The following is a 13032-nucleotide window of genomic DNA, read 5'->3' as shown; positions in this document are numbered from 1 at the left end:
GCTACGACTCGAAGGGATGATGCAAATGCAGCAAGTGGGTCGGGGCCATAGTGGGAAGACCACGAGGTCTTGGTGTGGACCGCGTGCTGCGAAGCTACGGCTCGAAGGGGCGATGCAAGGGCAGCAAGTGGATCGGGGTCATAGTGAGAAGACCTCGAGGTCGTGGCGTGGACCGCGTGCTGCGAAGCTACGACTCGTAGGGGCGATGCAAGGGCAGCAAGTGGATCAGGGCCATAGTGAAGGGGTGTGTTGTACTCATGACAGAGGAGCGCGACACCGACGGGCCAAGTCGGTCGGGTAATCAATCCGATCGCGCGCGAGGTCGGGGACACCGCAGGGTGACGACAGAGTCAGAGATGAAGCCTGCGAGCTGACGTAGCCAACCCGAAGCAGCCAGTTACGGGGCCAACGAGGCCGTGCAGATGCGACGGAGATGCTTGCATGGACATGACCAAACAGTAGCCAAGGAAGGACGGCACACACAAGAGCCTCGGCCCGCGAAGCGAGCAGAGGCATGCAGACTCTACTGTGGAGCAGAGCCAGAGCATCTGCCACACTGCAGTCGCACCATTGAAGAATACCAACCATCTTCGGCGGCCAAACACTTGCATGAAGGTGACACATGGGCATCGCTACCGCCCAAATCAACGATTCTAGTTTTCACCAGGGACACCATAGGGGGAAGAGGTGGATGGCGGCTGCAGCGCCATCGCCGTCGTGGACGTTACCGCCTGTGGTCATGCCCGCAACCCCAAGCCCCGCACCAACCCAACCACCGGATCCGGGGACCAAACCACCAACCAGCTGGTTCGTGTCGCATGAGAGCGAGCAATGGAGCAGAGGGAGGCTTCACCGCAACCTTCCATGGCGGCCCCAGCCAAAAACGGCAAGACGACATCGGCTGGGTTGGCTCCCTCCAGTTCAGTGCCTAAATTTAAGTCGTTTGTAAATCATATGTGGATGAAGGAGCTCAGAGCCGGATGGCTGGGAAGGAAATTGGGTTTGAGCGTTCGGAAGCAAACCAACGTGACTGACTCACCCGGCCATCTTGGAAGCATGGGACTGATTCACTAGTCATGGGATACAGGGCCTTGTCAGGTTCAGTAAAAACACAGATCAATATCACCAGACAGATGCAACAAAGATCCATAATGAGCTGAGTCGCGGTCATGGGAGCAATGACCAACACATAGGTGAAACACAACGGCAAGACACAACTAGACTACAGGTGGGCAAAATCACCCAACAGGTGCGCAAAATCACACAACTAGACTACAGGTGCGCAAAATCACCCAACAGGTGCGCAAAATCACACAACTAGACTACAGGTGCGCAAAATCACCCAACGCGATCCACCTCACTCCGCCATCCTACAGGTGTTACAATCGATGTGGATCACACAAGGAAGATGCTCACGGCACCTTTGACAACTGGACACCCTTCACAACGCCTACACTTTTCTTTACCGGATCCTCTAGACGATTGGCTTTTATGAACTTCACAAGAGCTATAAGAGAAGCTTCCAATTCAGGAGCATCTGCCAACGCTTCTCGCTCCGTGTTCCACCCACTTATAACCTTCTTTGCAGCATCTTCTTCACTCAGGCTGCATTTACCAATTTCCCCAATTAAATAAAGAGTTATCAGAGAAAACAGTTGAAAAACACAAAGATTTAGAAATTTTACCCCTTTCTCTTCCAGTTTGCAAACGTCTGGCACCAGATTCTAATTTCCTCAATGGACATCGCAGAATTGACATGCTTCATATAGCGCCACCGTTTTAGGAAAACAATGGAATGTGGCAAGAAGTTCAACAAAAGAGCATTCTGGTGCTGTTAATTAGGAATAGCAAGTAAGTAGACAAACAGAGTGGAAACATTTACAACAAGCAAAACAGACAACAATAAACAAGAAACATACAACAACAAAAAATGAATTTGTAACATAGTTTTTGAAATAACAAACGAAGTAGGATTAGAGTGGAACATAGGTTTTACATTTACAACAATCAAAACAAAACAGACACTACTAATAATTAGAAAAAAGAGTGAAACTAATACCTTTTTAGTGCCTGCTGCTTTGTGTGCTTCTTCAAAAGAAGCAAACATCTTTAAAAAACAGCTTCGTCAACTAAGGGCTTCTCAGATTCTTTGGCCGAATAGTCATCTAGATAAAGGAGTTTCTGATAGGGCGTCTCCCGCATTATAACCATGAGGACAAGCTCGGAAAACATGAGCAGAGAATTGCAGCGATCAGAAAGCCTATTGTAGGCATCTTCTCCGTATAAGTACTTCCCATCAACTTTTTGCTTTTGCAAGTCATACACATCATGAATATTTTGGCCTGAAATCCAGCCACATCTCTCCTGAGCAGATCTCCTGAATGTCGCCAATTCATCAAAGTATTCCTGAAGGCTAGGGTGAGGTGTGCTGGAATCAATCTTATTCGGTCTCTGCTCCATCAAGACAGCTCCCATCGCAGTTGCAAGAAGAAATAAACGGAGAAGACAAATTGCCTTGGACGAGTAGTTCCAGCTGTTGGTACAAACTTGATAGATGTCACCAATTGGAGCAGTTTCTTCTTCATTTTCCGTAAATATAGTCTTGTACATTCGCCTCTTGAAAATGTCAGACCGCGGAGCTTCTCCCAAGACTAACAGCCAAAAGTGAACAGCAAGCTTTGTTTTAAAATCTTCCTTCATGGCTGGGTTAGCATAGACTCTTGCAAATCGATCAACTGCTCTCACCATTGAATTTTTACCAAACTTCACAAGCTTCCTGCAAACAAAACCATCAAAATTTACGAAGCTACACATGAAAGCGAAGTTAAATGATACAACTAAAAGGGAACTAAAAGGGAGGATACTTACATAACACTACACATGACAGTAAAGTTAAATGATACAACTAAAAGGGAGGATACTTACATAACACTACACATGACAGCAAAATTAAATGATACAACTAAAAGGGAAATAAAAGGGAGGAAACTTACCTAACACTACACACGACGGCAAACTACAAAACTAAAGGGGACAAAACTTACACTATACTGTAACTTGAATGTAGATTAGTTTCGGCAAAATCAAAGAGCTTTGACAACTTCACTGCGATTTCGGGCTCATCAGTGAAGTAGCACAAACGGGCAGCCCCTGCCTGAGCTAAATTCACAAACACTCTGAAGGCAAGAACATAGCCAGACGCATTTTCCCTAAGGAAATCAATATATCGGCCGCCTTTATTGTCATCCCAAATGCGTATGAAATGATAAGTATCCTACACCAAAATACATTGCAATAAGCAAACATGAAATATAATAAGGCTGTCAAGAAAACAGAAGAACTGTGACTAACTGACCCTCATGTCTTTGTCAAGATAAGAAGTAACGGGCGTGCCAATATTATTCGACTTGGGGATAATCTTCCCATCCCGCACAATTTCAGGTGAAACATACTCCCTTGAGGACTGCAGTACGTGTGAGGCAATGGGATAAGAATGCTGACGAAGCTGGGCATAGAGATTTTTGAACTGCGCTTTATTGGGTGTTGAAGGGAGATAATCAGTTGACAAGTTCGCTTCAATGTAAGCTGCACGATCAACACCACGAGGAATTTTGACCCAATCAGGAACCGGTATACAATTTCTATAACCATAAGGGAAAACAGGAATTTCCTGCACAGAACAGGACAATAAGGTCAGCACTTCCAAAATAATAAACATGTGCAGCAGATCAATCTTAGCATACCACAGATGTTTCCTGCACCAAATATCCCACTTTTGACTTTGCTTCTCTCTTTGCTGCTTCCTTTTGTTCTTTTGCCTTCTCCTTTTCAATCTGTCAAACAAAGGTACAACATATAATCAGATCTTCGAGACTTGGAACAATAGGAACAAAAGCTATGAAATAAGATGTAATAGGTACCTTTGTTGTACGCATTGCAAATGAATTTGGAACAAATCTGATAAATACCTGACAATAAAATATAAAATGTGAAATTTAGGACACATTTACAAACAGACAGACAAACATTAAAGAAAACACGCACAAAATTCAGATGTGAAATGAGTACAGAAACAGAAAGAAAATAAGCTTGTATGACAAGTAAATCCTTTTTCTAAATGACAAACACTGACTATCATAACGAGAAGAATATCCTTTTCTAAATGTAGCCCGTATATGACAAGTGATTCGATGGATTTGTGTCAGCACTTCCACCAACCAAGTGAAACAATCATATATGACAACAAAACAGGAATCTAAAACCCAAACCAAACAGTGACCAATTCATAGGATGCATATTAAACATTGGCTCCTCTTAACTTCGGAAAAAGGTTTATAACTTCTGCAAAGTTAGGAGTTATGGTTTAAACTATGTTAGAAGAGAATACAAATTTCAAACAAATCTGACTAATACCTAACAAAAACATGTAAGATACAATAATACAAGGTAAATTGTGAAATCAAGAGCAAGGACTCGTATGTAAGGAACAGGCAGACCAACCCAAAAGGTTCAGAGACGCATTCAAATGCTGACTATATATCTGAAATAGTTGACATAAGTTGATTCTAAAGAAGTCAATCCTATTAAAGATTGCGTATAGATCAGCCTCGCAGTAGGACATGAAGCAGCAGGGGAGGGCCAAGCTAGATCTCCCGCATCCAGCGCAGTGCCTAGTTACTGCTAGAGCTCACCTAGGGAATCAAACTTAGAAGCTGGGAGGGGGGCTTGGGTGCCCTACTTTAGCTTGGATCTTGGCTTGTACTAGTAGCAGGAGAGCTGCTGCAATGGAGAAGGGGCTTCACTCTGGGGAGAGAAAGCAAGCATGGTCAGATTTGATTGTATCCACAATGCGGCAAGATGAAAGAAAAGAAAATCTCCATCATGAAGATGGAGAGGAAGGGATCCACAATGCAGCAATCAAGAAGATGGAGAAGAAGGGAAGGGACCTCAGGTTTCTTTTTGGAACAATTTGAAATAAAACAATGAAACAAGATATATGAAGAACCTTAGGTTTCTTTTTTGGGATGGCCCATTTAAGAAAGCAACTAGCTAGAACACCTGCCAAGAAAAACAGAGAAAAAAGCTAATGAGATGTTTTCTTGCAGACACGCCCCGGACAAGGAAATGCCTGCAAGCAATGAGCTTACCATCACTTTCTGGTTTCCTTGCAGACGCACTTTGGAGATAAATCTTGAAGATGGTCCAGCAACCAAAAGCTTTAGAGACCAACCCAAAAGCTTCAGAGACGCATTCAAATACTAACAATAGATATGAAATAGTCAAGGGGACAAGAAAATAGCTTTGGCTTCAAGCAGAGGTTGCTACAAAGCACAGGATAAAACAATATCATCAGTTGAAATGGAGGTGAAAATGTTATCAAATCAAACACTTGAATGAATAGAGGCTTTTTCTAAATGTATATATCCATCCAATAATTTGACATAATTTTTAACACTACTGTAGAAACATGACATTATATAATGGGGCAGATGGAGTATCAAATTCAAGTTCCAGTCCCCAAACAACACTTTTTTAGTTAAATCTTGAAGATGGTCCAGCAACCCAAAAGCTTCAGAGACCAACCTAAAAGATTCAGAGACGCATTCAAATGCTGACTATAGATATGAAATAGTTAACATGAACTGATTCTAAATAAGTCAAGCCTATTAAAGATTGTGTATAGATCAGCCTCGCAGGAGGACAGGAGGCAGCAGGGGAGGGCCAAGCTAGATCTCCTGCAGCCAGAGTAGTGCCTACTTAGTGGTGGAGCTCACCTTGAGAATCAAACTTAGAAGCGAGGAGGGGGGTTGGATGCCCTACTTCATCTTGGTGCTTGGCTTGTACTAGTAGCCGGCGGGAGGGCTGCTGCAATGGAGAAGGGGGGCAGGCATGGTCAGATTTGATTGGACCCACAATGCAGGAAGGGATCCACAATGCAGCAAGATGAAAGAAAATAAAATCCCAATCAAGAAGATGGAGAGGAAGGGATGGGACGGACCTGCTCCTTGGCTTGACTTGGCTTGGGGAGGAAGAGCCGCTCAGCTGGAGCGTCGGCGGCGAGGGGACAGCAACATGGATATCACGGCGCCCAGGTTTTATACGAAGCGGCTAGGGTTACTTAGTGGACCGGTCTTGGGGTGCTCCATCCCATTCGCGTACTCTTACGTGGGCTCGGCGGGCCGTAGTCCGGCAGTTGGCGGGCGTTAGCCTGCCCACGCATCCCACTTGGGCTGCTCCATCCCCATTCACGTAATTGCGTGGGCTCGGCGGGCCGTAGTCCAGCAGTTGGCGGGCCTTAGCCTGCCCATGCACCCTCCTCCATCCATCCAACGAACAAGAAGAGGATCGATGGCGTCGTGTCGGTGCCGGCGCCACCAGGAAGGACGCTGCTGGCTTGAAGAACTTCCCCTGACACAGCGTGACCCAATGGAGAAGGGGACATACGCGCCGGCTCTCGCTTGATGACGCGGGTCTCCGGCCACCGGCGAAGGACGGAAGGTGTCGAGCGGCTCATACCAGCGAGCGAGAGCGAGAGCGAGAGAGAGATTCGATCTGATCTGATTTCTGGAGGAGGAGATGGCAAAGTGATTAGGTTATGTTGATGAAACGAACGTAATTAATGCCCCCCACCTCCACCACTGCGCCTGGCCTATATAAGCACCCACCCTTCGTTTCATCAACATAACCTAATCACTTTGCCCTCTCCTCCTCCTGAAATCAGATCCGATCGAATCTCTCTCTCTCTCGCTCTCGCTCTTGCTCGCTGGTATGAGCTGCTCGACACCTTCCATCCTTCGCCGGTGGCCGGAGACCCCCGTCATCAACCGAGAACCGGCGCGTACGTCCCGTTCTCCATTGGGCCACGCTGTGTCAGGGGAAGTTCTTCAAGCTAGCAGCGTCCTTCCTGGTGGCGCCGGCACCGGCACGACGCTATCGATCCTCTTCTTGTTCGTTGGATGGATGGAGGAGGGTGCGTGGGCAGGCTAAGGCCCACCAACTGCTGGACTACGGCCCGCCGAGCCCACGCAATTACGTGAATGGGGATGGAGCACCCCAAGCCGGATGCGTGGGCAGGCTAATGCCCGCCAACTGCTGGACTACGGCCCGCTGAGCCCACGCAAGAGTACGCGAATGGGATGGAGCACCCCAAGCCCGGTCCACTAAGTAACCCTAGCCGCTGCGTATAAAACACTGGGCGCCGTGATATCCGTGTTGCTGTCCCCTCGCCGCCGACGCTCCAGCTGAGCGGCTCTTCCTCCCCAAGCCAAGTCAAGCCAAGGAGCAGGTCCGTCCCTTCCCTTCCTCTCCACCTTCTTGATTGAGATTTTATTTTCTTTCATCTTGCTGCATTGTGGATCCCTTCCTGTATTATGGATCCAATCAAATCTGACCATGCATGCCCCCCTTCTCCATTGCAGCAGCCCTTCCGCCTGCTACTAGTACAAGCCAAGAACCAAGATGAAGTAAGGCATCCAACCCCCCCTCCTCCAGCACTACGTAGGCACTGCTCTGGCTGCGGGAGATCTAGCTTGGCCCTCCCCTGCTGCCTCCTGACCTCCTACGAGGCTGATCTATACGCAATCTTTAATAGGCTTGACTTCTTTAGAATCAGTTCATGTTAACTATTTCATATCTATAGTCAACATTTGAATGCGTCTCTGAAGCTTTTAGGTTGTTCTCTGAAGCTTTTGGGTTGCTGGACCATCTTCAAGATTTAACTACAAAAGTGTTGTTTGGGGACTGGAACTTGAATTTGATACTCCATCTACCCCATTATATAATGTCATGTTTCTACATTACAGTAGTGTTAAAAATTATGTCAAATTATTGGATGGATATATACATTTAGAAAAAGCCTCTATTCATTCAAGTGTTTGATTTGATAACATTTTCACCTCCATTTCAACTGATGGTATTGTTTTATCCTGTGCTTTGTAGCAACCTCCGCTTGAAGCCAAAGCTATTTTCTTGTCCCCTTGACTATTTCATATCTATTGTTAGTATTTGAATGCGTCTCTGAAGCTTTTGGGTTGGTCTCTGAAGCTTTTGGTTGATGGACCATCTTCAAGGTTTATCTCCAAAGTGCGTCTGCAAGGAAACTAGAAAGTGATGGTAAGCTCATTGCTTGCAGGCATTTCCTTGTCCAGAGTGCGTCTGCAAGAGAACATCTCATTAGCTTTTTTCTCTGTTTTGCTTGGCATGTGTTCTAGCTAGTAGCTTGCTTAAATGGGCCGTCCCAAAAAGAAACCTGAGGTTCTTCATTTCATTGATTTATTTCAAATTGTTCCAAAAAGAAACCTGAGGTCCCTTCCCTTCTTCTCCATCTTCTTGGTTGCTGCATTGTGGATCCCTTCCTCTCCATCTTCATGACGGAGATTTTCTTTTCTTTGAGTTTGAGATGATTCTATGTTACAACATGTTCCCTTAAACATTATTCTTTGCAGCATCTCATTAGCTTTCATCTCTGTTTGGTTTTGATGCAGGCCAAGCAAGCAGCAGGCAGGTGACGGGATTTTTTCTTCTGCAACCCTCTGTTCCTTTGCAAGATGAAGTAGGGCACCAACCCCCCCCCCCCCTCTCAGCTTCTGAGTTTGATTTTAAAGGTGACTAGCTCTTCCTTGTTCCTCGCTGGATGCATGCGAAAAAAGCACTAAGTAGGCACTGCGCCGTCTCTGGGAGGCTCATCTTTAATAGGCTTGACTTTTTTAGAATCAATTCATGTTAACTCTTTCAGATCTATAGTCAGTATGTGAATGTGGTAGTCGAATGAAGTATCTTCTTGTCATTATAGTTTATATATTTTCTGCAAGCTTGTTGACTTTATTCCTTTGCTACTGCATATCTGAAAGCAGTGTCTTGATACCGTTAAGGCAACTAGTAATGCAGTTATTTATCAACTAAATTATGTGCTAGTATTCTTTCTTTCTTTTAATGTATGTTTTGTTTGTCTGTTTAAATATGAGTCCTTCCTCTTAATTTCCCTGTTTACCTTGCATTGTTGTCTTTTCTATGCAGTTTGGATATCGGTTGGGTTGTTGGACCATCTTAAAGATTTAACTCCCAAGTGCGTCTGCAAGGAAACCAAAAAATCATGGTACACTTTTTAGACTGAAATAATATAGCCATCAACGTTTTGCCAAATTCAGAAATCATTCCCTGAAACTACCTTCTCATGTAGGAAATAAAAATAGGGATAAGTTGAGTACTAATTTATAACTAATGGTGAATTTAAAACAAATAAATACCTAGACAAAGTGGTGCTCCATCTGGAAAAGGTGCATAGACTATAAACTAAAAAGTAAGAAAATACTTTCTGACATCAAGGAGCATGAAGATATAAGAGTAATAGAAAAGGTCAGGAAACACCACTGATAAAATTAGAAAAACTATCAGAAGCCACAATCAGGACGCACGCAAGAGCCGTCCACGAGCGCGACACATGTGGGGCCGCTGACGGCAAGAGAAAGCAGAGTTAAACAAGATTGTTTGCCGTGATTTGCCCCTTGGGCCTTGCCATGAATATATACTGGACGATACTTGATCATCAAGATTACATCAAGATGTACGGGATCCCATTAGGATCAATCTACGATTACAATAATAATGGCTATCCTTAATTACATGATTCTCTAGGGTTTACATTGATTAACAAGCAGCACTGCCATTAGCTCTGCCAGAAAAATGCTACTACTTCCATCAAAGATAGGAGGATACCTTAGAGAACAACAAAACATTACATAGAACTAAGGCGCATATATGTGAAATATTTGTACTAAAGCCAAATTGCAGTTACTTTTTCTAATGATTGTTTGACTGCAGATATATGTTGATTTTATATACAAGTAGTATGGTATGCAGAAATAGATATACACAGCAATATCCTAGATGTAGAGTACTTGAATTCTATAATAATCAGGTATTATACCCCAGAACTAAAATTTCCAAAAAAACTATACCCAAATTTGGTTTGGATTTGTGTATTAATTATGGTGCCCTGGCTCCATGGAGCACCAATTCAATGTCCGATATATACTGTATCTGAAGATTGAAGTTATGATGGAGACGTAGTTGTGAAATGAGCAGCAAGGAGAGAGTGTCCAAGAATCAAATGGAGCATCTGAATTACCTGGGTGCTCATTGAAACAAATTGTGCAGAGATTAGTTCCACAGGAGCCATCGCACTACCAGACATGAGTATGGTTATCCTGCCATCAAAACCAAATGGTTACTACAGGAGCATAACACTATAGAACACTTAAATGACAAAAAATGGGCGGTGCCAAACTTCTAGAGAGTATACTACTTATACTTGGTAAATCTATAATGCATTTCTTTGGATTGAACAATAATATCATAATCGAACCAATTTTTCTGCTGGTTAGCCTATTTCAGATTGTAAGCACATAATTGGTGAATCTATAATGCATTTCTTTGGACGAAAACAACCTATACTTTGATCCTAAGGGTACAACATGAATTACTTCTAGATAACTGATGCAAAGTATCAGTAGTTAGTGATATTTATACACATGGTCTGCTTATTCCCGTTCTTTTTCATTCATACATAATGAAATTTCAGCTACAAAGTACAACAGATCCCAAGAAGAAAAATAAAAATGCCACGAAACTGCATGAACCATCTTAACTAATATAGATATAAGCCAAAAAATAATAGATGTACTGACAATGTCTAAATTAGCAGGTCACACAGTATTCAAAAGGATAAATATATAGCAATAGATAAGGCAAAGCACCACTAAAAAAACACCATTACAGTATAGCAACTAAAAACAAGAGGAAAATGAAATGCTCAGGAAAGGAAAAGGTCATTACCACACCTAATTGATGGAATGCAGCATGAGTTCCAAGTGGACCCGTGAGGGATACACGGATTGCATCAACCAAGCCGTCCTTCAAGACAGCAAATAAAATATATCATGGAAGAACCAGAGGCATCAAATCACATAAAAGACATGGCATCAGCTTTCAGTCCACAAGGAGATCGAGATTGAGACGGAGACGGACCTGTAGGGCATTGCCAGTCATGACGGACCTATATGCCCAGCTCTCTTGAATAAACTTCTTGGAACATAGTGTTTCTAAAAAAGCCACATAGATTTCAAGAATGAGTACACCTTGACATCAAACCAAGAACAATTAGAAAATAAATGTTCTCATACCACATTGAAGTGAATGGTCCTAGGTACATGCCACATATTGAGCAAATCCAAAGAATTTTATAAAATTGACAGACAACCATCTGATTATATGGACGGAAAGAGTAATATAGATATAGTAAGTCAGTATATCATCAGAAGATAGAAACAAAGAAAGTATTGGATAAGTGATGAGAAACCAATGACAAATGAATGATCCACTCTTACGGCCTCTCTTTCTCTTTCGACATTTCATGGTGACCTCCTATTTTATCCCTCTCGAGCTGCAGGACACACACACATGCTAATCTTTATGTCAAGCTGCAAAGAAAGCGGGCGGCCAGCTGGGAGAAGGAGAAGGTGGCAGCGAGGACTGCAGCAGGATCCCAAAGGAGTGGCTGGGCGAAGGAGGTGCCTAAAAGTAATAACAATTTAACTTGAGAAGGTGACACTCAATTTTAATATACTAAATATAAATACATTGGTACCCAGGATCTAAAAGCAGAACCCAAACCACTGTCTGGTCCCCCAGCTCAACCACAAAAATAATGGGGGTGGGGGTGGGGGGTTGGGGGGTAACACGAATGCGCGGTGCAGCTCGTCCTCCCAACCAACAGCAAAAGCAGCCCAGGTTCCCCCAATTTCAACCACTGTAATTGGGGGAGGAAGAGCTAGCACGAATGCACACTGTTGCTGCCCCCAGTCAGTAGCAAGCATCCACCCTAGGCAGAGCTACTACCAATTACGTGCATTATCAATAGAACTCAGAGGTAGCAGAGTTTTCTACTGAATGTATACATGTGTATATCTGTGTTTACATCAGGCTTATGATATTATGGCATGCCTTTTCTTCTCTATCCGTCGCAAGAAACCTTTGATGGTTAACACTAAGATAAAGCACATGTTCCATCAGGAAATACTCCCCTTATGGTTCAATCCATCAAAAACAATATATTCCATTTCATGCTTTCTCAATTATTTTTGGTATCAATACAATTGGATAAGAAGAATGTATGATAAAGGCTGGAAGATAACAATAACCTAAAAACAGAAGGTCCTCCAGAATCTAGAGTATTAAGAGAGTAGCGCGATACAACTGATATGTAGAATTAGGCAGTAATATTAGTAGTGAAATAAGAATATGGTTATATCTCACATACAGAAAAATATATCAGAATCTGTTACGTGTGAACTGAAATATATCTAAAAACAGTTATATGATTTATCATTTCCATATCTGAAAAGAGGAGCTTACCCATCTTCTTCTTCCCGACAACTCTGGAGGACTGCCAATCCAGCAACCTGCAAATGAACAGATCACATATCAAATTGAATCTGAAACGAATGAACATGACAGCGAAAAGGAAAATTCAGGTTGCGTCAGCCATACCTCTTGATAGATGTCCAGCTGCTATAAGAGGCAGCGCCCTTTGGATCTAGAGCCCAGCTGAAACGGGAAAACAGATTGAATCTCAGGTTAGAAGGTGAGCTGGAAAGAAGAAAATAAACACATTCCTGCAAAATCTGGGGCCACCTGCTCTGGTCCTCATGCATTGGTACTGATTTATCCACGCTATTCAACTTTTGCTCTTACCGGCTCCTATAACATTGTAGTCTATACAAGGATGGCTTAATAACCATACTACTAGCCATTTTACTCTTACACGAGGCATTGGCAAAACCCAGAGAAGTAAATGAAAGCCTCAACCGCTGGCTGAATGCTTAATAGAACAATTTTCCTAGAGTACAACTAGCATGGCTCATAGGAAAAACATTAATCTTCAGCCCCTGTTGACAATCACCACTGTCCAACTCATCGCGATAAAATAAGGTAAATTCTAAATCTAAATTTAGAACTATTGGGAAACAATGGAAA

General features: G+C 43.3%; 1 protein-coding gene across 1 annotated transcript; it reads right to left on the bottom strand.

The window, feature by feature from the left end:
- Positions 1-1132: 1132 nt before the first annotated feature.
- LOC119369024 lies at positions 1133-10200 on the bottom strand. Its single transcript, XM_037634096.1, has 8 exons — positions 10127-10200; positions 3921-3968; positions 3744-3833; positions 3356-3670; positions 3045-3274; positions 2060-2776; positions 1686-1831; positions 1133-1605 (listed from the first exon to the last, which is right to left on the bottom strand). The coding sequence occupies exons 1-6, from the start codon at positions 10190-10192 to the stop codon at positions 2110-2112; spliced, it is 1416 nt and encodes a 471-aa protein (XP_037489993.1). The 5' UTR covers positions 10193-10200; the 3' UTR covers positions 1133-1605; positions 1686-1831; positions 2060-2109.
- Positions 10201-13032: the final 2832 nt, after the last annotated feature.

The sequence above is a fragment of the Triticum dicoccoides genome, chromosome 2B (genome assembly GCF_002162155.2).
Source record: "Triticum dicoccoides isolate Atlit2015 ecotype Zavitan chromosome 2B, WEW_v2.0, whole genome shotgun sequence".
Lineage (NCBI taxonomy): Eukaryota > Viridiplantae > Streptophyta > Magnoliopsida > Poales > Poaceae > Triticum > Triticum dicoccoides.
Note: the sequence above shows the minus strand (reverse complement) of the source record. Positions and strands in the feature narration are given on the sequence as shown.